A 25805-nucleotide genomic window follows, 5' to 3' on the forward strand; every position below is an offset into this window, starting at 1 on the left:
GCTGCTTTGCATTTACTCAGATTGTCCGTCTTACAAGTTCAGGAACCAACAGGGAAACATTTTGATGCTGTTCATATTCAAAATTGTTCCATGGACTCCAAAAAAACGTGTCAATTTCATTCAGATTTGGAAAATCACAATGTGTGTAATTTGTGTGTGTTCAGCCCATTGTGGTGCGTCATCACTGGGTGCATCGGAGACGGCAAGAAGGCAAATGTAAACAATGTGGGAAGGTGAGTTGTATTTTATCTTGACCAATAATCTCATTTATTTATTTTTTAAGTTTAATGGTTTATAAAGTTTACGGTATAAACCCTCTTTCTCTCTTGCAGGTTCCCCAAATAAATCCAAGTTATACCCTAAATTGCTTGAGTTCCCCACTTAATTAAATAGAAATGAAACTGGTAGTTTAATTACATTTTTTAGTAGCGGTGAAGAGCACAAAATAGCTTATGTTCCTGTCTTTCTGTGCAGGGTTTCCAGCAGAAGTTTGCTTTCCACAGTAAAGAGATTGTAGCCATCAGTTGCTCCTGGTGCAAACAGGCTGTGAGTATGGCTGTATGTTTGGGAACATGTAAAACTGGATGAGTAAGAAGGACAACGCAGTTTAATCTTGAATTTTCACATTGGGACACTTAAACTGAACTACCACAAACGTCTTATTATTATTTTTACAAAACGATATTATTTCTATTCTACAGATCTCAATGAATAAATGCATCGTATTGCTGTATTTCCCTCTTTAGTACCACAACAAGGTGTCCTGCTTCATGCTCCAGCAAATTGAGGAGGCTTGTCCAATAGGAGCTCATGCTGCCCTTATTGTTCCACCTACATGGATCATTCGAGTCCGACGCAATCAGGTACTGCTGTCAGTCACTCTTTTTTTCCAAAAAGAGTTATTGAATTTTTTTTTTTTTTTTTTTATACAATTACATTAACGGTAGAACACACATCTCCCTTATACATATACACTGTCATCCAACACAGACACCAAACAATCCTTGGGCCTACATTGAAAATAATAATTGTTATAATAATAAACCAAACTAAAGCAAGTAATTTACAGGATATACAATGAAATGTATTATATCGTATTCATGTAACAAATACATAATGACAGATAAGAGATGTGAAAAATAAAGAAATACATCAAAGCACATACTTAGGCTTGACTTCATAGATGTGCAAAAAGACATTATGGGGACAACAAACGAGCAGTAAGTAAGTAAGTACACAAAGTGACAAGGACTAAAAAAGGGACATAAATAAAATAAATAAATTAATGAAATAAAATGAAATAGAAAAAATAAATTAAGAATTGGGTTCAAAAGTCAGTAAGAGAAGTATAATGGTTACTGCTGATCAATCGGGAGCCTTTTTAGATTGCCGAAGTGTGATATTAAGTTTTGCCACCTCACATTTCATTTCTCAACTGAACCTCTAAGTACAAAAAAAAACATGTCCCCCAACCAGACCGATGGAGGACTAGTACCATCTGAAAGCCGTCTACGGACACGTTTGGGTCCTGGATGTCCTTGTTGTAGCCATGTCGCTGTGAAACTGCAAAACACTGCTCCGACGATACATTCTCCATCTCCTCACCAAGGCCGATAGCTCGTCCTTCTCGTTAGCCAGCGATCTCGTGGTGATGAAAGGCCTTTCCACTCCTGCCCTAGATCCTTTTGTATCTCCCCCTCCTAAGCTCCTTGGGGATTTCACGCTCTGTAAAAAAGAAAATAACAGAGCTTTGCTGTAAACAATGGCTCCATCGGCACCGTATTGTTGTGCCTTTAGAATTGAAGTTGAAATGGAATACCTGGTTTACACAGGACTTGCGTAGCCTGTGATGGTCTTTGAGGCACATATACATTTCTTGAACAAAGGAAAGGGGTCAGTATTGGGTCCTACATTGTTTGTTCTGTATATAAATGACAGTGTACGTGAGGTATCGGTTCTTTTCTGTTCTGGGGAGAATTTACAGCAGCAGGAGATGGTGTGCATGGACACAGATCGGGAAATCGATCATCAATTTCTGTCATAAAACAGTATGGTCTCTGTAGAAACCGTACATTGATGCAAAACATACATCAAGTCAACAGTTTACCCGCTGTTCCTGTCAGTATATAAAGTATAACAAATCTGTAGATAACATAGCAAAAATGAATACTAACTGTAAGAAAAATAGATCCTGATTTAGACACAATCGACCATCTACTCTTGTACTTGTACACTGGTAAGTGGCTAAGGTATAAGCAATCTGATGCACTTAAGCTGTTCTGCAATCTAATAGAACAAGCCCTCTCTGCTTTAGAACTCAACATTTTAAATCCTTCACCCTCCATTATTTTTTTTATATTGGACACACTTTGTTCAATCATCTAACTGTCCGTCAGTTTAACTGTTGCTGTGGTCGTTGTTGCAGGTCCTTACAGCAGTGTCTAAGTGTAAGACTTCGACTCAATTGGTGATGGCAACGTTGTTTGAGGTGTCCCGATATGAGATTTTAATTTTACAGCCAGTCAAAAACAACTAGTTTTCATTGCCATGGTATAGTTTTTTAGTGTCTTTCTTTATTCATGTTCCCCATACAAAACAAAAATAATACTCTGCATATCTTGGTCGGTCGGTCGGACGGTCAGTCAGACGGTCGGTCGGACGGATGGACGGACGCTCAATGAAATCAACCTGCAGTGATCTGCAGCTGATGTCTCCGTTTTGTGTCTCTAACAGTCATCTATGAAGTCAAGTAAGAAGAAGAAGAGAGCATCATTCAAGAGGAAAAGCAGCAAGAAAGGAGCAGAGGTCAGTCCTGCACTGTATTTTTCAGAGCATGAATGTATCACTGTTTCTCTGTGTGCCACCTCTGGCCACATGGTTATGGTGCACATATGAAACGCATACAATTTGGTTTCGGTTCTTTGCTTTGTGTGTGACACACTCTGAAACTCTTTTAAGGATAACACCATCTTTAAAGATATATCCGACAGACATGATTTGTGATAAATGTGTGCTTGTTTTTTTGTCATAGAATAGAATAGACCGATTATCGGCCCTGGGCGATTATCGGGCTGTTTTTTGGCAGTTTGCAGATTATCTGCATCAGCGTTTTATTTGCCTGATAACCGAAAAAAGTCAATTATTAAAAAGTGTGATACTTTGTTTCAGCTACAGCTCTGTGTTTGTTACGTTCAGAATCTTAATTTTCACTGTAAATGCATATTGGTTCCAAATATCGGTTATCGGTTTCACTAACTACTAATAATTGGTATCGGCCTTGAAAAAACAGCATCTGTCGATCCCTATTTGAGATACCTTCTGAAAGGCTAATATGGATTAATAGTTGAGGGACACCAGCCTAGTAGATAAGTCCCAGGTTAGACAGCCTAAATGGACAAGCTCTGCTATAGACGGACTTAGCAGATCATCTTCCTCTCTGACAGGAAGGACGACAGTGGAAGCCGTTTTTAATCAGACCCATCCCTTCACCACTGATGAAACCGCTGCTGGTGTTTGTCAACCCCAAGAGTGGAGGAAACCAGGTATTCATGAACAACCCAATCAACCCAGCCAGTGGGTGAATTACTATAGGCATTCAGAAAATGGTTCAGTGATTTAGTCAATGAACTAGTCAATGTGTCATCCAGTTTAGTCAATCTATTAGCTAAGCAGTTATGGTGTCACTAAACCAGCCCACAAGTCTGGAAGCCTTCAGCAGTCAGTAAGTCACCGAGGTTTGGACTTAAGTCAAAATGGTAACTTATGTTGTTCTTCAATATTTCAAATACTAGATCTGTACAAAATCTGATAAGACACCAGAGAAGATTGCTCAGCTGCATCTTGGAATTCATTCCCTATACTGTACAGTAAGGCTTGCTAATACACTGAAAGCAGCCTTACCCCATTCAGTCCTGTATCTGGGTGTATTTAAGGTGATACAGTCCAGAGATTTAGTGGTATAATTTAAGAAATTAATTGATGGACTAGTTATATACAGAGGGAGTTTAGCAGTTAAAGCTTTGTAAATACATAATATATAATGCTACATCAAGAGAAAACCAGTCTGAGGCATGCATATAAAGTGAATCAACATTAAAAAAACTGCCAATATTGTAGCCTGCACATTCCTTTTTCTGCTGTCCGCAGAGAGGCAGGGCTTATTGCGTTATGTCTTAAAGGACTTGGTCCCATTCCTCAGTCTGAAGAGAAATTATGTATGTAGAATCACCTGATAAGGACCTCAAACCCAATGTTTAGGACTTGGACCTCGACCCGCCTCTCTCAACTTAAGACTTGACTGGACTTGAGTCTTACGAGACAATGTCTCAGTGCCAGTGAATGTACTGTAAGTAGATTATGGATACGTTTAGTTACTTTCAAGTCTTTTAAACTCATATTGGTTTCTCTGTCTGACAGGGCAATAAGATCATGCAGTCCTTTATGTGGTATCTGAATCCCAGACAGGTATTTGACCTGAGCCAAGGTGGACCACACGAGGGGTAGGTCTCGCTCACACATGCTCGCGCGCACACACACACACACACTAACATCAGTGAACATCTCTTGGTGATGTCAGATTCGTTTGGCTGAATTGACCATTAACTAGTGTCAATCTTGTAGCCTGGAGCTGTATCGTAAAGTCCATAACCTGAGTATCCTGGCCTGTGGAGGAGACGGCACCGTGAGTAGTAACACGCACGCACGCACGCATGTAACAACGGACACAAACAATCAAGTTTCTGGTGTTCTTTCAGTTATATTACAGTTTAGGTTTTACTATTGGCTCTAACATGAAATTAGCCAAATCCCCAGGAACAAGGTTAACCAAACGAGGAAAAAATACAAAGTGGGGTCATTAAATACACACATACTGTCTGTCATATGTTGTTCAATCTAGCTAAACTATAAAGAAAATCTATTTGTTTACGGACATCAAGCTAGGCTATATGCTAGCATGTCTGAAATTAGCCAAATTCCCAGGAACATGGTTAACCAAACGAGGAAAAAATACAAAGTGGGGTCATTAAATACCAGTTGTAAATACACACATATTGTCCGTCATATGTCGTTCAATCTAGCTAGCTAAACTACCGGTATAAAGAAAAGTTATTTGTTTACGGACATCAAGCTAGGCTAGCTATGTCTAGCGCCATATGCTATGTGCTTAATTCATGTTACTCACCCTCATAGTTGTGTACGTAACTTGATATGTCCCACTTCAAAGCTTTCTCCCGTTTCCTGATGGATGCAGGTGAAAGAGCGTTGACCATTCTGTGCACATTATTGACATATACTAATAATAAAGCGATGGACGGCGGGGGGTAAATAATCTTGGGTTACAGATCCATGGTTACAGAGCAGCCGTCCGCAACGGATGTTCTAACATAAAACGAAAGCACCCTCAACGGGGCAGGGATCATTTCATTGGTCAACACTACAGCTGGCATTCTATTGGTTGCTGAATTTTGATAGGGTTGTCACACAAACAATCCGAGAGCGCAGGAAAAATCCGAGAGGAGAAGATTTGCAAGCGCGCAGAATCAGCCTGAGTGCAAGGAGAAATATCTGAGCCAAACAGAAAGTTTGAGCACAAGCACAGCAAATCCAAGCGCGAGCAGTGACTATTTGAGTGTAAGAGCAAGGTTTTGAGGGAAATCTCTACAACATCTGAACGTAATATTAGTGAGAAATGCTCTCAAATTGAAATAATGCGCTCTTGAATAAAGATAGGAATATAACTTCATACACATTAGGATTAGGGCCACATGTGAAAAATGGATTACAATACTGAGTTTGAAGTCAGAAATCTGAGTTTAAAGTTAGAATCCTGAGATTTTTTCATCAGAATTCTAAATGAACGCAGAAGTATAAGTGTTTCACATGTGGTCCTAATCCAGTGTGTCCACTGGCAACGTCCAGTCCATACTAGTCATCATAACAGAACCTGCGTTAATGCGCTAAAAATAATGGTGCATTTAAAAACGAATTTGCGTTAACACAATAATAATGTTGCGTTCACACCGGCTGTGTAAATTTGCTTTACTTGCACAAGTTTGATTGCTCGAGTTGAAATATTTCAACTTGCACGGATATGCGAATGATTGAATTTTGCGTGTATTTGCGTCTTTGCGTTGTCTTTGTATGTAATCACATTACAACAGTCACTTTCTCTGTATCCCGAAAAAGACAAGATTGACTTCATCCAATATATATTTCTGAAAAAATAAAAGAAACACGACTGAACCAGTTTAGTGATGTGTTGTTTGAAATGTGAACTAGAATCAAATACTATCTTAAATTCTTAGTTTATAGCCACTATATTGCTAGACTGTGAACCTGTGGAATGTGTGACAGTGATTACAATGTCTGTCTGATTATTATTGAATTGAAGTAGTGAGTAGTGCATGCACATGTCATCAGCATAAAATCTAATAAAATATGATGTTGTCTAATAATACGTATACGTATTAAAAAACAGAATGTGCCAAAGAATAAAACCTAGAGGAACATCGTGGCTATGAATAACCATTCACAATAAACCATTGATGACTTCAGCAGAGGTGTTGTTTCTGATGGACACTGAAAACTTCCTGTTTAAGAGAGATGGACAGATGGAGGGACACAGCCTTTTGTCTCTTTAACTGCATGTCTGTGTGTGTGGAACCAGGTGGGCTGGATCCTGTCTTGTCTTGATGAACTGGCATTAAATCCTCAACCTCCTGTTGCCGTGTTACCACTAGGGACAGGAAATGACCTCGCCAGGACTCTCAACTGGGGAGGGGTGGGTACAAATACTGACAAAGACACCTACACACAATATAACTGTATTGGTGAATACAAATAGTCCAATTCAACGCTGTTGGCAATCTGAACAACTGCTGGCTCATTTCATGTGCCTTGAGCTATTGTTATTCAGACTTCAAGAAAGTCCATCTTCAGCACTTTTTTCTAAAGTTAATTTTGTTGCTTCAACATAAAAATCTTGTTTTATATTCACAAAAATATATTTGTGTATATGTATCCATATTTTTTTTTATGTAACTCTGCATGTATTCCAGGGCTATACAGATGAACCTCTGTCTAAGATCCTGTCCCATGTTGAGGATGGAACTGTTGTCCAGCTAGACAGATGGAATCTACGGGTTGAACCAAACCACAGTGCAGGGGCTGAACCAGACGAACAGCAAACTGATAAGGTCTGTGGCAGTGCGCATACATCATATCCAGAAACTCTAAGCTGACGTCTGAGACTGTGGACACTTGACGCTTCTTATGTAAAAATTGTGGACACTTCACTCTTGTTATTTAAAACAAATTTCCATGCTCTCATCTTAAACCCTTCAAACTAAACGTAAATGCGCTTGGCTGCTCTATTGCTCATCGGTAGTCTGTCCATCCAACATTTTGATAACTTACAACTTCTGACGGATTCCATAAAGATTTATGTGGATATCCAGGATCCCCAGAAATCTAAATGATTTTGGTGAGGCCATGGATGTATTAAGGAGACCTGGATAACGCGCTCAGAGCCCCATTCGTTCCTATGAAACTTGCTCACTGGGCACTAACGGCAAAACAGCCTCTGCATGCTTCCTCACACTACCTACCCACCGTTTTGGGCCCATAGAGCCTACGCACTAGAGTCCCTCAGCAGCCGAGCTGGTTGAGAGGGTCAGAGACTTCCTTTTGACTCCCCATACACATGGATAGGATAAAATGATGTTCCTGGGGGCTTGGGTAAACCACATCCCTCGTCCTGTTGTCATGGGCCACCAGAAAATCAAAATCAAAAGTGATTGGTCCACCCAGGGCCAGGCCTGCTGGAAGATCTGTTTGAACGGGAGAGGGGCCAGACGTACCTGCCAAAGCAAATGAAACATGGGCTCGTAAGATTCATCTGGTTCCCAGGCTCCCATCTCCTGGGGCGGTGTTCAGAGCGGGGGCTAAGGGGCCCTCCTACCATGTAAACTGTTTGCCATTGCCACACCTGACACCACGTCAATCCTCCCGTCTTTACAACAGTTTGCTTTATCCGTCGTTCTAAGAAATAGTTAGACCTATACGGATCAGAATGGGGTATTAACAAAAACTATTTATTGAATATAATAGAATATTTTCTATAGAATCTTAAGTTAAGTCAACATAAATATGGAATTGTAGAAAAATATAAAATGTAGGAAATAATAAAATATAAAACATGTACGTATAAGTGTTGGCTCTGCTGCCTGGTAATTAGTCCAGTCCTCACAGTATTATAAAATGAGCCTTGGCTAAACAATGTAAATATGAGCCTATAGGATATGGCTGCAGCTTTATGTCTCTATGGTAAAATAAAACGTATACTGCTGTATGGCTACCCCAGGTTTCCTTTTATATATTTAAAAATATGAAATACTACTTATACTATGGCCTGGCTAAAGACTTTATGGTTATTATTTACTAAGAGATGTGCATTCGTATTGCCTGTATGCTCAGCTAATCTACATTTTATAATATAACAATATTTAAACAATAGTCAATCCATTGCTTCCCATCTTGCATTAGTGCAGAGTTGTAACTAAACCTTGAGAAACTGGATAATCATTGTTGACATTCTTGTTTTAAATGTATGTGCGTCTATGAGGAGTGCCATCACACCCATATATTTTCAAAAACTGGTAACCACAGACATGCTTGGAAAGTGTGAGTTTCATTCTGTGCACGTGCATATGAATGAATGTCCGTGCAAGGAGCGATTATCTTTTCCGAGCTGCAGTTTATAACATTGTTGCCTGGCATTTATCGAACTTAATGGGCCCTATCTTGCACCCGGCGCAACGCAGCGCGAAGCCCGACGCATGTGTCTTTGCTAGTTTAAGACCAACGCAGTTGTCCATTTCCCGTCCAGTGCCCACGTCGTTTAAATAGCAAATGCACCTGCGCCCTTCTGTGCGCCCATGGGCGTGCTGGTCTTACAGGGAGGTGTGTTCACGTGCATTCTTGGTGTATTGTTATCTTGAGGCAGTGGAAAGTGATGGCACCATTGACCAACAAAAACCTGGTCTAAAGTCAATAACGCAGCATTTAATTTGTTACAATTAGCCAAGGTACAAAAGCGCCTGGCTTTTAAAGGGAATGGGAGATAACACTCTGATTGGTTTATTGCATGTTACGCCCAAAACAAACCTAAGAATTAATGAAGACATTGAGTTTTTAACCATGCGCCTGGCACACGGACCCTTTTTTCCTCCGTTGAACTAACAGAAGTAGATTCGTACACGCCCTGTGACTGCTGTGTTGTGTTTTTATGTTTGTGTGTATGCTCTCTCAGCTCCCTCTAGATGTTTTCAACAATTACTTCAGTCTTGGATTTGATGCCCATGTGACTCTAGAGTTTCACGAGTCAAGAGGTATGTTCATATTAATAAACGGAACAATGAAAAACAAATGTTACTACACAATATACTGTATGAGAAGCTCATTATTGTTGTTCACATTCATATTGATGTGTAAGGATTATGGGATCATTGCTAATTTCAGAAAAATTAGCTTTTTCATTTAATTTGCTACATATATGTGACATCTTTTGTTGGTTTACTGTCTGTCGTTGTTTCAGAGGCCAACCCAGAGAAGTTTAATAGTCGTTTTAGGAACAAGATGTTCTATGCTGGGGTGAGTGGTCCTCCGTGTTAAAGATCAGTGTGTGAATGTTTCTGTTTAATACTGTTTGGTTTGCCATATCTTCAAAAAGTCTGAGGTCTTTACTATTATAATAAATTCTGTCCAAAACAAAGTAGCTTGAGAGTTCATTCCACCAGTGGACTATTGCTGGGGGTTTGGAAGCCTTCCATTTTAAAGCTATACACTTCCTAGCTGCCATCAAAGCAAGATCTATGTACATACTTCCACATATTGGTTCCCAAAAGACATAAACGAGGTGAAAGTGGAACAGATATATTTAAACACTGAGATATCAACCTTTTAACAAATTTCCAAAATAACGAAAGTTGTTCACATGACCAAAGCATATGAAAAAAAGTACCTTTTATATTTCTTACAATGCCAGCAAAGGAATGATATCTTACTGTTCATTTTATTTAATTTCTCTGGGGTATAATATACCCTGTGCATTATTTTAAATAGTGCTAATATATGCCTTAAATTATAAGAGCATTTAGGTACTTTCCTGCAAATAAAAGACCAATCTTCTTGCTGTATTTCAATATGAAGGTCTTGTTCCCACCTTTGTCTTAAATAGTCTGTATTTACCCTTGAGATTGTAGTAAGAACACTATAAATCTTTGAGATAAGTTTATCCTTATTTTTACATTAAACATCACTGTTGTTTGGGAGTGGGGACCAGCTCTGTTGTTTCCATTTGCAGAGTTAGTTGCTTAAGCTACTCTTTGTATTGTATGTATTTTTATGTATTGTATTTTATTATTATCTCAGGACACTTTACAAACAGAGTAGGTCTAGACCACATTCTATTATAATTTTCCCCCAAGAGCAAGCATTTGGTGCGACAGTGGCAAAGAAAAACTTCATTTTAGCAGGCATAATCATCATGTAGACCCCTGGCTCTTAGTGGGCGGCCTGTGCACTTCCTGGCAGTGGGTATAATGGAATGACATGATGAACAGTGGCAATTGTAGTAACAGTAAAATGTAATAGAAATATGACTAGTGCCTAGTGCAGTATGCAGTTCCTTTAATGCCAATTAAATGTTCGAGTCTCTGTACTAGGATACATGCTTTTTATTTTTATATATATATATATATATATATATATATATTTTTTTTTTAAATGTTATATTAAATAACATTTAATTGAATTATTTGGAAGTGCGGTGAGACACACAACTAAATAACTTTGCAGTGATGAAGATTGAACACTCCCTGACTTTGCCGGAGACAGTGGAAGATAGTTCCATCCTACTGTAGGTTTCACGGTGCACTCCTCTGAGACAATCCTGATTATCTGTCTGTCTGTCTATCTGTCTGTCTGTATTGTGTGTGTGTGTGTGTATGTCTCTCATACAGACAGCATTCTCAGATTTCCTGATGAGAAGCTCCAAAGACCTGTCTAAGCACATCAAAGTGGTGGTGAGTAGCTGTCAGTCAATCATTTGTATAAAACACAGTCTCTCTCTCTCGCTCTCGCTCTCTATAGATGCATGATGAGTGTGCAGGGTAATTCATGGCAGCCTGTCGGGCTTGTGGTTTTCAATTCAATTCACAGGCTGTGATACATGTTGCTGCTATCATCACACAATCATATTTTTCTCCCAGTAAATATGGGAGTGTTTGTGCGTGTATGTTGAAAATTCAGCGTATGTGTGTGTTATTTGGGGAAAGTATTCCCCTCTTACAGCCTGGTATTTTTGACCAAATGTAAGAAAGTGGAGCTCTGTCTCTCCCTCATGGGTGTTGCAGTGAGAGGCAGAGGGAGCCAGCTCTTTTTTGTAGCGACCCGTTTCTATAGCTAGACTGTGTTCACTAAGACTGTCTTCTGTCTATCTCTGCTTTTCTTCTCCTCTTGTCTTATGGAGGGTTTAAGAATCAGGGTACTTAATATAAACGACACCAGAGAGCAGGGGAAAAGTGGGTGTTACTGGATTATGTAAAAGAGAAAACTGTGAATGTTTATTTACAAAAAAACACAATGGTATTGCAAATGAGGTAGACATGGGGGTCTGGTGGAGGGGAACCTACGTTATGGTACTAATAGGTAAGGTAAGCAATCAAAAGGGATGGAGGGAAGGTCAAAGAACGACTTACGGAACAGAGACAAAACCTGGCTGAAATAAGGAGGGATTTGGGCTCCGTTCTCCAGGATAGAGCAAGTGGGGGAGCATGGCGGATATGCAGATCGCATCTGGACGTTCTCCAGGGTTGGATGGGCTAGGATAGGATTTTTATAAAAGCTTCTGGTCGGTACTAGGTCCAGACTGGTTTGAGGTGGTGTTGGAGTGCCTTCATTTCAACCCAGTCTCACGGCGGTTTGTGAAATGGTCACGTAATTTAATCTATTGATTAAGGTTGGTTGGGGTGGTGGATGGGTCAAACGACACAGGACTTTCACCCCGGAGACGGCGTGTCACGTTTTCTTTCCCCGTTCTTCTTTTCCTAAACCCAACCGTCCCGTTGTTGTCCCGTGTCCCCCAGAGACCACCCTGCGTTCCCCAGAGACCGCGGATCGTTTCCCGCGTGTCACGTTTCCTTTCCCCGCTCTTCTTTCCCTAAACCCAATCTCCGTGTCCCCATTACGTGCTGACCACCATGAAACCCCCCCCGAGATAAACGTGTCTGTGTACACGAATCAATAGATTTAAAAATGACGTGACCATTTCACGAATTGCTGTGAGACCGTGGTTTTCATTTAGGGTAGCTGCTACTCACCGGTTGCAGAGAATTCCTGACACTGCTAGGGGATCTGAATGATTTGAGGTAGCGTCAGCCAATTGAGTGACTTTGTGTTGATTTTTTTTGTTCTTCCAAAGCCTGACAAATCGGCTGAAGGGACACCTAGAGACAAGACTACTTTGTAACCGGGCTTAGTGTGTACCAGGCCATTCGATTAATCACAAATTGGGTCTTTTGCGTGAAATGATGGACTTGGAAAACTTGATTTTGGCCTTCTTAGTTTGGATGAAGAGAAGGTCTTATTGGCCTATATGCACACCAAATCAGGCGCTGAAAAAGCCAGTCCTCCCATTCATTTAAAATGTGGGTAGTGCGTGTAGGTTGCAGCGATGGGGACCGCAGGGGATGCCGAAGAAAAAACTAACCGAATGAAAAATAAAAGGCATGCTGCTGTGGCCAATCACGTAACCTATCGGCCATCAGACATAACACAATGGAGACACAAATTGGCCATTTAAGTGACGTTGATTTTTGTTGATTTTGCATTGCTTTTGCCACACTTTTAGTGAGACAGAGAATACTCCGTCAACACCCCTTTTTCTCCTCCTGGCTAAGAGACATGATCTCGTTTCTAAACCTAGAGAAGATCAAGTTTGCTCTCAGAGGGGTTAGTGAGGGATTTCTAGAGAAGTGGCAGCCTTTTATTTCCTATTTTAACAGTATATCTGTTCTCCCTCCTGAATAAGTTGGCTCATTGACAAAGTCCATTAATGCTGTGTGTGTGTGTGTGTGTGTGTGTGTGTGTGTTTTAACTCTACAACAACCGTGGAATATATCTTGAGCCTAGATCATTGCTTAATTCTTGCTCTTATTTTTGTACTTTATTTATTATTTATTTACTTTTTTTCTCAGCTGTTTAGTATTGCTATACTTGCCATATATGTTTTTGCTTAATTTTTTGTCTTTTGTACTCATGGGATGAGTTGTTGGGCATTTGGGAGATGGGAAAATATATATATATAAAAAAGAAGTAATTTCTCTCTCTTTCTTTCTTTCGCTCTCTCTCTCTCTCTCTCCCCCCCCCCAGTGTGACGGGACAGATTTAACATCGAAGGTCCAGGACTTGAAGCTGCAGTGTCTGGTCTTCCTCAACATCCCCAGGTCATACTACTACCAATACCGTTGTTACTGATACTACCTTTTACCATGTCTACTACTAATACACCATTGTACTGTTACTTTGTGTTCATTTGTTTAGTTTTGTCTACTTTGACTTTACGTTACTGAAGTATCTCTTTTAGTATCAGAAAATAATTATTTGTTTAAAATAAGCATTGCCTGACTTTAGGAATTAAATACAAGCATCTTCTAATACCGTTGGACAATCCAGCAGAAAGTTTGACCAGGCTAACGTAGAAAGCACACTGGAATGCCATTCCTTGAGCAGTTTTCTTAAAACCAAGACCGCCATCTAGTGTGCTAAGAAAATAAAGAAAATGGTTCACATAGCTTCATTTTGCCCTCACTATAAAGCTCTCATATCATAGTTGCATACTAAAACAGAAATGAATAACTATAAAACTCTTAGCAGATGGTCTCCACTTTGGAGACAGATGTTCTGAAGTCATGTCAACATATAGCCCAAAATGAGGGATGTCCCGATCAAGGTTTTTAAGCCCCGATCCCATTTTGTGTCTTTTATTATCTTAGCTTTAGGTATCTGCTAAGGCTGCCCAATTATGGCCAAAATGATAATCAAGATTATTTTGATCAATGTTGAGATCACAATATTTTACCATAATTATTCATTGATTTTTTTTTTTTAGGGACAAAATATTTGTATTGCCCTCACACATTAAAATAAACAGAGCACTGCTTTCACTTCCATGTTGTGCCTACATTCCGGCTAAGGTACAAATCTAGGACTATTTGGATATTTTTTTTCGTTGGGTAGGTATTCGGTTTTAATTTTGGGGCCTCGGATGTTATTTACTTTTTCTTCAATACTGTAGAGTAACAATCCTTAAAAATGAATGCCTTGAATTAAATCGAAAGACGTGTTACAGCACAATGCTTCCAATTCAGCTGGCTGAGTGGAGTTCTAACCGAGCATTCTGTATGTGTGTAGAAGTCTGTGGTGTTATACAGCTGACCAATCGGAGCCTACTGGGCTTTAAAGCCCAGGCCCAAAGCCCAGTCTGACCCGCTGAAAGTCGCTCTCTTTCTAAATGAGCAACGCATCCATTAATAAAATATTTAAAATGATCATAATTACCAGATCCTGAGCTCTTATTTTATGAGATAGTAACTCATAATTACAAGATGAGGTGTATACATTTTTTTTTTTGTGTGAATGCAATGTGCTTCCATAGCTACCTGAATGTTTCTACTTCAGGTAGCTATTAGCGTTTAAGCTTACGGCGGAGACGCACAGTCCTGTGTGTCAGAATCAGGATAAGAATCAGCTTTATTGGCCAAGTATGTGTACCCATGCAAGGAATTTGAATGTTTCCATTGCTCTCAATGCACTGGCACAGAAATACACAACTGCTAAGCACAAGGTCAACAAAGCTGACCATATAAAGGCAAAGAAAGCAGGACTATTAAAGTATGTACACAAGTATGTTTAAAAAGTAGGTGTATATGTGTATATATATATATATATATATATATATATATATATATATATATATATATATATATATATATAATATAATATAGGCACTAATGACCGACAACGTCAAATAAAATGTCAACATACAAGCCAGTAAGTTGTAAACAATGTAAGTAGTGCAAATTGATATATTGCGGGTAAATATGTACAGTATATGCTGTCTATGTACAGTACAGTGAAAGTGGATGATGATATGTTAAATGGACTGAATTTATATAACACTTTTCTAGTCTTAGCGACTACTCAAAGCTCTTTACACACTACAGACACTACGGCCTTTTCCGCCAAATCCAACTGTCAATTGCATCAATTGGTGCAAGTGTCTCTGACTGAACTGTTGGTTATAATGGGGTTGTGTGTGTGTGTGTGTGTGTGTGTGTGTGTGTGTGTGTGTGTGTGTGTGTGTGTGTGTGTGTGTGTGTGTGTGTGTGTGTGTGTGTGTGTGTGTGTGTGTGTGTGTGTGTGTGTTGCGTTCTTCAGATACTGTGCAGGCACGACACCTTGGGGAAACCCCGGTGAACATCACGACTTTGAACCTCAACGCCATGATGATGGATACATCGAGGTCATTGGATTCACCATGACTTCACTGGTATGTAGCTCAATGAATCCCGATTGGTAGCCATTGTTACCAGGGAAGGAAGACCAGCTGCCAGCCGAGAGTGTCTTACTTGATTAAAATAAATATCAATGGAATCTCACCTGGGGTGATGATTAGTAAAGGATAATTACTATTTGTGATACAATACAATAAGAGACAGAAGCCCCTGTTTATTCCTCACATGTGTTTGTATTACAGTGACACAGAGCTAAGTATTATTTCAACAACACATACTCCTATTTGAACTGTATTTTGGATGGAAAAGCACATTATTTCATAAAATAATAGCTAAAGTAATGACCTAATTAATTGTGTGTGTGTGTGTGTGTGTGTGTGTGTGTGTGTGTGTGTGTGTGTGTGTGTGTAGGCTACTCTTCAGGTTGGAGGTCATGGCGAGAGGTTGAACCAGTGCAGAGAAGTCACTCTCACCACTACAAAACCTCTCCCAGTACAGGTACACACTGTACATACTGCTTTGTAGAATCACTGTACAGTATGTACTATCATACTATTCCAGCTGCTTCATATTTATACAATCACCCATATTCTTCACATTGAGCAGCGTAAAATAATGTAATTGTTACTGGGCAGCTGCGAGCCAATCGCATAAATAGATTAATACCCAATTTGCTTCATTGGGTATTAATCTATTTATGTGATTGTTTTGTGTTATTGTTAGGTGGACGGTGAACCGTGCAGACTTGCTCCCTCTGTCATCCACATCAGCCTCAGAAACCAGGCAAACATGGTTCAGAAAACCAAACGACGGACCTCACTACCGCACCTTAACGAGTAAGAGACACACACACACACACACACACACACACACACACACACACACACACACACACACACACACACTCTCTCTCTCACTCACTCAGGCTTACACAACCTTAGTCAACTAAAGACAGTAGCTCTTTCTTCCCTTTGGCCATAGTAAATAGCATAACCTTGATCTTCCAACAGTCAAGTCTCTAACTGGACTGATAATGTACAATTATTGTGTCTATAAATAAATAAATAAATAAATAAATAAATAGACACCTTACATCGTAATCTCGTAATTACGAGAAAAAGATTTTGTAATTATGAGAAAAGTATAGTGGGAAGCATAATGTACAATTTATAATAAATACGTTGTTTGGTCCTGTTTGTGTCTCAGTCAACAGCCAGTCCCAGAAAGGCTGAGGATCAGAGTCAGCAGGATCGGTATGACTGACTATGAGGCTCTGCACTATGACAAGGACAAGCTACGACAAGCATGTAAGGCAACACATACACAGACACTTGCATTCATATATGCAGCGGTGCAAACAATACTATTATAATAATCACCATTGTGACACCAACATTTTTTTTTTTCCATTTTTAAATGAAAGTACACACAAGCATCAAAAAAACATTCGCACTAATGATACATACTTACAAAAACAAAAGACAGATTGTGTCAGTATTTACTTCATAACACATGTACTGTGTTCACAGGCCTCAAAGAGTCATGAGCAGACTTCATGCAATAGTTTCTGACGAAAAAAAAACCGTATAGTGTTCATTGTACAACTGGTTACTGTCATGCTATGTTCACAGAAGGTTGATTTGCTTAAAGCAGCCATGTGATTTACTCAGTTATGATGGAAACTGTTACATTTTTCTCGGTGACATGATATTCACTTTAACCATATATCGTCCAGCCCTAATTGTACCTCTGATAATTTGCAGATTCCATAATACAATAAAGTCTTTATACAAGATTGTTATACAAGTGTTTAGGGAGGGTATAGTTTTGGTCCACAGCAGAATGGGGTGTGTGTGTAGTGAAGGTTATCGGCAGACGTAGACTTGACTCTCAGTCTTCGTCAGCAAATTTTAAAAGTCCATTCCCCCCCCCATCCCCCCTGAAGATGAATTGGTTACATCCGGTCACTTTTTCAACAAGCGTCTCGTCAGTATGCTGTCAAGATGTCTACCGAGGACTTGAACAGGGTCGAGAAGCTGCAGGTCGATGGCGGCAGCATCTTCAGACTGGAGTGGGAATAAAACCGCTCGATGATTAGGAGGTGGAGCAGTGATGTGGAGGTCAACAAGATCATTTTCAGCTGTCTCTTTGTCATGCATCACAGCCAATCTTCACTGCTGTGGATTAGCTGTGTGTGTGTGTGTCTGTGTTTACGTAAAAGACGTCTTTGGTTTACGTGCCGCACACTCGAGAAGCTGTGCGGTGCTTGCATCACTGATGTTTCAGAAATATAGTAAGGCAGAGCTTCTTCTCTATCTGTCTCTCTCTGTCATTAGAAATAATACACACACACACACATACACACACACACACACACACACACACACACACACACACACACACACACACACATGCAGTAAGTTAGTTCAAGGAAGTTCAGAGTTTTCACACAGGGTGGCGCTGTTTCCTTTCACAATATTGTAAACGGCACACTTTATAATACTGTGAACTATTTAAATTGGTGCAAATGTAGACATGGTTCTTTTTGTTTCTGGGTTTTACATACTATGTATATGTACTGTACAGTATCCTGGGACTCAAGACTAATTCTTGGTATTTTTGAGTCACTTTTTTCAAATATAATTAAAATGTCTATTGTTTTTAGATGATTTTCATAATTTTCATTATTTTTACGCCTTATACTTTGTTCTTGCCGTCTGAAGTTTAAGTTGTTTCTCATCATGCAAATCATCACTGCTCTCAACTTGTGGATGTGTCAGACTTGGGGAGATGGTAAAAATATGCCTCGTACTCTGAGGCACAGTGGTTATATAATCTCAAAGCCATTTCTCTCACTGTGGCTCTGTATTCCGTATTCTGAGTATAATGATTGTTTAGTAGAGATTTGGATGGACCTTTCATAACTGCACAGGTACAATCTGTACAGTTTTTGCATATAATTATACTAGAAATATCATCTAAGAGGTAATAAAAAATTCTGATCTAATACTATAATATTATTATCATCATCATACTGTACCAGGCGACAAATTACTTCTTTTGTCAGACCAACAAAAGATTTAAGAGTCATTGTTTCTGACAACAAAATTGCTGCTGCATTTCCAATCGGGTGCCAAGTCACTCAGATGAAAGTACAAAATGGCTGATTTATGGTAACAAATCCGTTGATTAAACATGAGGAAATACCATTCGTTATAAATGCTGAAGTGGGTTATATGTGAACCTGTTGCAATGGATGTCCAAAAACTGTTTAAAGCCCATTTTACATTTTACGCATTTCGTTGTTTGGTCACGAAAACCTGAACATTACTTACATTTATATGAGCTATCTTCACAAACGCAACAGCGTATGTACCGTCACCATACGCAACAACCAATTAGTTGCTACTTGGGTGCCACTTGAAAAGGTCAGTTAAAAAAAAGAACAATCCTCTAGGAGAGTCTATGAAATGAATGCAGCAGTTGCAATTTGAAAGCAGTGTTTGGTGTGGGGATTGTTGCAACTGCCCTGCGAGAGTAGTGAATCAGCAAGAAAGTGTACAATCTCTAAATCTGACATGGTTCCTGTGAGTGAAGTTACTATCTCTTGCTCCCAGTGCAGTCTTTTGTCTTCCACACTGAGATATTTAGTATCAATGAGAGGTATGTGTGTGTGGGGGGGTTCAGGAGCTCCTCACTTAGCTGTGTGATGTAAAGCCAGCAGTGTTGTGTTGGTGCAGCGGGCGGCTGGCCTGCACCGCCTCAGGGACCAGTCTTTATTGTTTCAACGATCTATGTCGGCTTACTGATGACGAGCCAGCTTAGTCAGGCTCATTTAAGAAAAATGTAAAGACACCAATGCCAATGTTAACTTGGCACTGCATTTTGGCACTGTACGTAAAATCGTCAGATGTGGAGATGCCCAGTATTGATGTCATTTTGAGATACCGAGCTGCACAACCTCAACACTAGACAAATGTGTTACACGTGATAAGGCAGTATCATGCTTTATTATACCGCACACAGAAATTCTGTTCAAACATTTTCATTTAACCTGTGATATTGAGCAACACACACACTTATTGAACTGGAGTTACTTCAAAGTAACTTCCAATTGGCCCTGTGTCATCACTGAGTAGGAGACGACTGTTGCATAAGCTACGTTTTTATGTTCTTTTATTCACTGTGATGCAGAGCAGGGATGTTGAGCAGAATGTTTGCAATGGTTGTCTTTGTTAGATGCGTGTTAGTGAAAAGCAGCAGCTTGCTGGGGGCGGCTGTAGCTCAGATGTAGATATATTAGATATTCTTAGCAAATACTCCAGTATAATTTACATGGTATATTCTCTTATCTCAAAACTAATGCAGCTGTGTTTTTGTACCCCAAAACACTCAAAGTAGCAAGTTTATGTACAGTATATATCAGTTGACAAGTTGCTGTTGGTGGTTCCCAGTTTTGGCCCTCAGCAACCACAGTGCTGCTGGTTGTCCATATAGTACCGTATATTTAATTAGATTCACGTAGAGTCCCAGGTCTACATCAGACCCTGCTAAATGACCAAAATTAAAACTAGCAGTACTTCCATGGTCCTGAGGGCTGGAGTTGAGCACCACTGTATAAGTACATATCAAAGTGCTGTTGGATAATTGTCTTGCTCCTCTGTATTTCCAGCCATTCCTCTGGGACTAATCGTGGTTTCTGGTGACAGCGACTTAGAAACCTGCAGAGAACACATCCAGCGTTTGCAGGAGGTAAGGAGGAGAGAGGGATGGGGGGGGTGTAGATATGAAAAGGGCATGGTTCTGTGTCACTGAATGGAAATGAAAAGGCAGTACCACAAAGCAAGATGAAGAAGAATTTTCTATTTATTTAATTGAGTTAATGGGGATCAAGGAATTTGTCTTGCTCTAAAGTTTGTGTTTTACATATCACATAAAACCGATATGATGAAGCATAACAGAAAGCGATTATTGTGTTGTGTTTCTGTCAAGGCTGGTGCTGTGGGAAAGGCTTGGCTCACTCTGATTGGTTGAGCAAGTACATGCAAATGTCAGTGCGCTCCTTCACACTTTGAGTTGTCAAGCCTATAGAGCCCTTTCCTTTCCTATGATGCCATCTTTCTCTCTAGGACTTCTGTTTTATCCACCCCTCCCTCGGATGCTTTGGACTGCAGGTTGGTAGTTGGATGCTGGAGTTTGTAGTTTGGTTTTTGTTTGGTTCAGAGGCACACGGGAAACTAACAGCCACCAACGCTTCAACATTCAACATTTTGTTGGAAAAATCTGACAACCGTTGATAATCAGTCCATCAATTCCTTTTATGTTGTATTAACAATGAGTGCAAAGAAGCAACGCCTACTGAAAAAGATATCGCAGACAGGAAAAAGTAATATTTAAGGATAATAAATAATAAATAATAATTCTGTCTGTACCAAAGTTATAATTTACACTACATCTCATAAGCCCCATGGTCACACTTCGCCCCCCTAAGATATTTATGGCGCTGCTGAGTGAGACAGCGCTACATGGCTTTTCTCCAAAACGGACTGATTAACTTTAGATAATATTGCTGCAGTTCTTTCAGGCTGGTTTAAATGTGCTTATTTTTTAGGTCAAACCATTAAAGTCACGAGAAAGCTTCCTGTCTGAATCCAGAGGTGGATTTTGGTAGAAAGGTTACATCTGACACCAGTGCTGATAGCCAGTTTGAGTGATTGTCAGCTGAAGAAGTCTTAAAGAGGTCTCTAACCCTGGATTTCCACCGAATGCGGAACGGCTGCCGATCGGCTCCGCTGCGTATCAGCTCCGTGTTCCGGCAGTCCGTCAATACCCACCAGGTCCGGATTTGTTGCGTAACGGCTGCGGCCATGACTTCCAGCTGAAGTCATGAGGACCTACGAGATCTCGCGAATTCAGGTAGAATAGAACCACAAAATCAACGACAGTTTGTTTCCATCCAGAGGAGTAGAGGGGAAACAACTCTGTGATGTGTTTTCAAGGTGTAGTGCAGGGAAATATGATCCGCCGTGAGCACGGTGTATTTTATTTTGAAAATTAACCCGATGTTTTATTTTGCCTCCGTGCTCGACTTCCTGTCTATTTTTGCCGGACGCCGGAGAGCTCCGCAGCAATTCAGCACAGGGCTGCCTCAGCTTAAATGCATGAAGTTTACCTAGGAAATGGTATTCTATCACTTCAGAATAACTTGGGTCTAATTACTTAACAGTCTGCCGCTAAAGACACAAACTAGCACTTTGTCACTGCTGTTGTCGGAAAAACAATGGGCAGATGTTTGTCCACTGGTATTGCTGCTAGCAAACGCTCCTCCAAACAACGTTATACTCAACACTTTTCTTCCTCGGATCCTGAGCAATACACCTTACTGTAACTGCTAAAACGTTTTAACATCTGTCCACTGATTCATCATGTGAGAGAATACACTTCTTTCATTATATCATTCATTACCACTGCTCTCCAGCTCGGCTGTCACTGTGGCAAGGAGGAAAAAAGGGCTTTAGACCTTTTTGTCTTGCGTGTCAGATGCTAAATATCACATGAGTATTGCAGCTGTTATCCATTATGCTCCTTTAATGTTCGAACAGTCATTATGGAACATCTCCCTAATGGAGACCTATGTTTTAAGAGGGCGAAATGCCATTAATGAAACAGAGCTTGTCTGAACAGAGCTATATTCAGCCAAACTCAGTCCAGACAGTGGTTTGGAGAAAAGTAAAACCGAGAGGTCGTCTTTTGTACTTGCTGTACTCCAGACATCAGAATTATTCCACGTCTTTAGTCATTAATGTCAGGCATCTTACTATGGAAATCCTAAAGCTATGTTCACATTACAGAGCTTAATGCTCAATTCCGATTTTTTTTTTTTTTGTTGTCCCCCAGACCAGACTGTTCTCATGTTTTAAGTGACCAATTTCTGACATCAGTTTGTCTATGGTGTGAACGGATCCCTGCCCCGAAATGCCCCAAATGCAACCAACACCAACTTGGTGTTGGTTGCATTGTCATGTAAATTATGACTAGAGCATGTGCCACCACTTGTTTGTATTTTCCTCACTGTACATTTACTTTGCTCGTCAATGTTGATATTTTTCAACAGAAAACGTGTTACTCTTGTGCACTTGCTGCACATATATCAACAAATATACCCTTATACCTAACGGACTCAAAGAAAAAGGGATACCAACACACAGTAGCAGTTTATGCTCCCTAATATTGTTAGGAGACCAAAACACACAGGCTTGTTTCCACAGAGATTAGTTTCCCCATGTGTCTCAGCATGTTGCAGCATGATGCATGGACTGTTGTTTGTGAAGGTTTATTAATGTGTGTGACCTTTACTATGTGTATTGATTAACTGTGTGTTTGAATGCGCTTTTGGTATATTCTTATGTGGGTGTAGTATTGTATTGTGACCTGTTTGAGCTGAATTTGCCCTACGATGCGGATGCGATTTACTCGTCTACTTGTGTCAGAATAGATTAAAACAAATGCTCAGTGAATAAAGGCTAGGGTTCTTTTTTTAGTTGTTTCTTTATTTAAGTGCAGGGTTAATTAGGTAGTCTCTTTGAGGCCCTAATCTTCTCACAAGAGGCCTGAGAATAAAAACAGTGACAAGGCAATTCATACAGTAGTACAGTTCTAATGTTTGGAAAGTATTTTTAGTGTGGTATTCATGATAACTGTTTTCACAGTTTTGTTTTGTCACACAGTCAGCAGAAGACAGGATCAGAGAGAAATCTTAATTATAAAGGTTATAAATGAAACTCAAAGAGCTTGTTACTTTTGAAATTGAATCTTTACTAGTAAATATAGTCACTTTTAACCCTTGTCGTGCCAATACTTTCTTTTGCTCTTTTGAATCATAACGTGTTAGAAAAAGAAACGCTACAATGGGTACTGGTTATACCTACCACATATTAAGATCTTATGTAATGGCAGTAATTACAAGGTAAGTACCTCAAAATAGCTTTTAAGTCAGATAATGAATTACTTCTATCTTACTTACTACTATCAAATACAGACCTACCACTAATTCATCGTCAACAAATCAAGTATTCTGTCACTGTAAAACACTAAGAACATAAATGTTACAAATATAGATTCAGCTCCATTTCATACACAAAATGTAGTTGTACTGGACATTTTTGTTTTGTGGCATGAAATGGGTACAACTGGGGTATGGGCGCAACCTTCTTCAACATTTTTGTAAATGAAATGGTCTTTGCAGACCGTAAAATGCAATTTGCACACATTACACTTTACATTAAGACGTCCTCCATCACAGGATCTAGTGGAAATGCCCCTTTAGTGTCGGTTTACTTTACTTTACTAATACAAACGTCAGAGTTCCACAATACACAAAAAGAGTGTTCAGATATGAGCGTCAGTTATATAGTGCCCTAAGTATTTGACCTCGTCACACACTTTAAGGACAGTACCAGACAGAGAGAAAGCAGGAAATGACCTGACAGTTTATTGTCCTCCCTGCTTCTAGCAATGATAATATTACTCTTCTTAGAATTGTACTTCATGTCAAAGTCTGAGCCATATTGGGAGCAGACCCTTAGTAACTGTTGAAGGCCAGCACTATATGGACAAAGAATCACCAGATCATCTGCGTACATCAGGTGGTTGATAATGGTTTTCCTAGCCAAGCCATACAGCCTGTTCCACAGTTGTTTAGCAGCTTTGATAGATCATCCATGTTTGATACAAAGCGGCAGTATTTCACAACGAGGAAGAGAGAGCAGCTAGAGTGAACCCTCTTTTTAAAGTATCCCACACTCAACCCATCTGATGTTAACTTTATGGTTGGATGTACTTATTGCAAGTTGATTCGGATAAAAGCTTGTGCCAAAAATGAACGTAATGTGATATAATCCTAATTTAGTATGGAGTTTTCTGATCTGCTCCCGTTTGCCTTGTTTTGTCACGGCATTATGCCGTCAATACAATCTTAACACTTCCTGTATCAAATTAAAAGCCCTGTAGCGCTTCAGTGAGCAGAATCCCTTCATTTCCTAACAACAAGGCTTTCATCATGAAACATTTACAGGACCTATTTGTGGAAATTTCATGGGACATGACATACACCCACAGAAGTCTGGATTGACGGCAGTTTATTTCCAGGATAGTCGCCGGTACATCCGGCGATGTTTAGGCAGGCCTGCTTGGTTCTTTCAGTGAATTATTTTAAAGATTTACAAAGAATATGTTTACAGCATTTACTTTTAACTGGGATGTTTTGAGACTGATTGGCAGGGATTTGTATGGAGAAAATACACACTGTTGCTGCGTCGAAGATGATTGTGATTGGTTTAAAGAAATCCAAACAACCCAGAGCGTTTTTATTTCTCCTATCCCAGAATGTATGTGTGGAGGAGCCAGACCTTGCTCCGCAGCGCTGTGGAGATAGGTCTGGCAATGCGAGACTACACCCACAGTGACTATATTTGTCTTAATGACCCTCTCGAAAATGAGATGATTCATCTCAAGGGGTTTATCCTTCTAATAAATACTCTTTACTTCAGTGCACTTTAAAAACAAATACTACTGGGACCACTACAACAAATTTCAGATGAGCATTTAATACCCATCACGATATAGACACAACTGACAATCCCTATATCAATTTGGCCACAATTTAGCAGATTGACCATACAGGGTCCAGCCGTATACGTATATGAGGTTTCCACCTGGCGTATGTTTCTTTTCTTTCTTTCTTCTCTGTGGCCGGGGAGATTTAGCTGCTGGGATTACTGTCATGCTCTGTCACCCTGACATGTGCGGTGGAGGGGATGAGGTTGCTGTGCTTTTACAGCATGCTGGCCTATGCAACCTGAATTGTGTTCACAAAGCATAGAGTTCTGCAGTCCTTTCCATTTCTATGGTTTATAGAAGCAGACTTAAAACCACCTAACCAACCAAAGCAACCCTCTTTTTTTAATTAACAAATTATTTCTGATAACCATTTCAGTCAAATAGTTATATAAAAATAAATTATATGAAGTTATATTACTATTATTATTATTATTATTATTATTACTTATTTCACCAGTAAATTCCTGTTAAACGACAAAAACAACCACTGGTTGGGAAAAGGGTATTTTACAATAACTTAAGCACGAGGCTGGCGAGGCAAGTTTCAAGTGAACGCAACATATGTGTTGTTTTTCAGACAACGGCAGCTACGTCTCGGTGTTGGAATCCTAC

At 39.7% G+C, this 25805-nt stretch overlaps 1 protein-coding gene across 9 annotated transcripts in view; it reads left to right on the forward strand.

Moving 5' to 3' along the window:
• LOC144512787 (diacylglycerol kinase zeta-like) overlaps nucleotides 1–25805 on the forward strand; it is a 126108-nt gene that overhangs the window by 46864 nt on the left and 53439 nt on the right. For 5 of the 9 annotated variants that reach the window (XM_078243718.1, XM_078243715.1, XM_078243717.1 and 2 more), the window contains 19 exons: nucleotides 165–233; nucleotides 475–546; nucleotides 747–863; nucleotides 2734–2805; nucleotides 3444–3542; nucleotides 4417–4499; nucleotides 4621–4681; nucleotides 6668–6781; nucleotides 7059–7196; nucleotides 9311–9389; nucleotides 9596–9651; nucleotides 11022–11084; nucleotides 13432–13505; nucleotides 15499–15610; nucleotides 15987–16073; nucleotides 16299–16411; nucleotides 16782–16882; nucleotides 20248–20327; nucleotides 20705–20749. In XM_078243718.1, the coding sequence (XP_078099844.1) occupies nucleotides 165–233; nucleotides 475–546; nucleotides 747–863; nucleotides 2734–2805; nucleotides 3444–3542; nucleotides 4417–4499; nucleotides 4621–4681; nucleotides 6668–6781; nucleotides 7059–7196; nucleotides 9311–9389; nucleotides 9596–9651; nucleotides 11022–11084; nucleotides 13432–13505; nucleotides 15499–15610; nucleotides 15987–16073; nucleotides 16299–16411; nucleotides 16782–16882; nucleotides 20248–20327; nucleotides 20705–20749 (1635 nt within the window). The remainder of the gene's footprint in view (nucleotides 1–164; nucleotides 234–474; nucleotides 547–746; nucleotides 864–2733; nucleotides 2806–3443; nucleotides 3543–4416; nucleotides 4500–4620; nucleotides 4682–6667; nucleotides 6782–7058; nucleotides 7197–9310; nucleotides 9390–9595; nucleotides 9652–11021; nucleotides 11085–13431; nucleotides 13506–15498; nucleotides 15611–15986; nucleotides 16074–16298; nucleotides 16412–16781; nucleotides 16883–20247; nucleotides 20328–20704; nucleotides 20750–25805) is intronic. The other 4 variants (XM_078243720.1, XM_078243716.1, XM_078243719.1 and 1 more) reach the window with 1 other exon arrangement.

The sequence above is a fragment of the Sander vitreus genome, chromosome 24, assembly GCF_031162955.1.
Source record: "Sander vitreus isolate 19-12246 chromosome 24, sanVit1, whole genome shotgun sequence".
NCBI classification, from domain to species: Eukaryota; Metazoa; Chordata; class Actinopteri; order Perciformes; family Percidae; genus Sander; species Sander vitreus.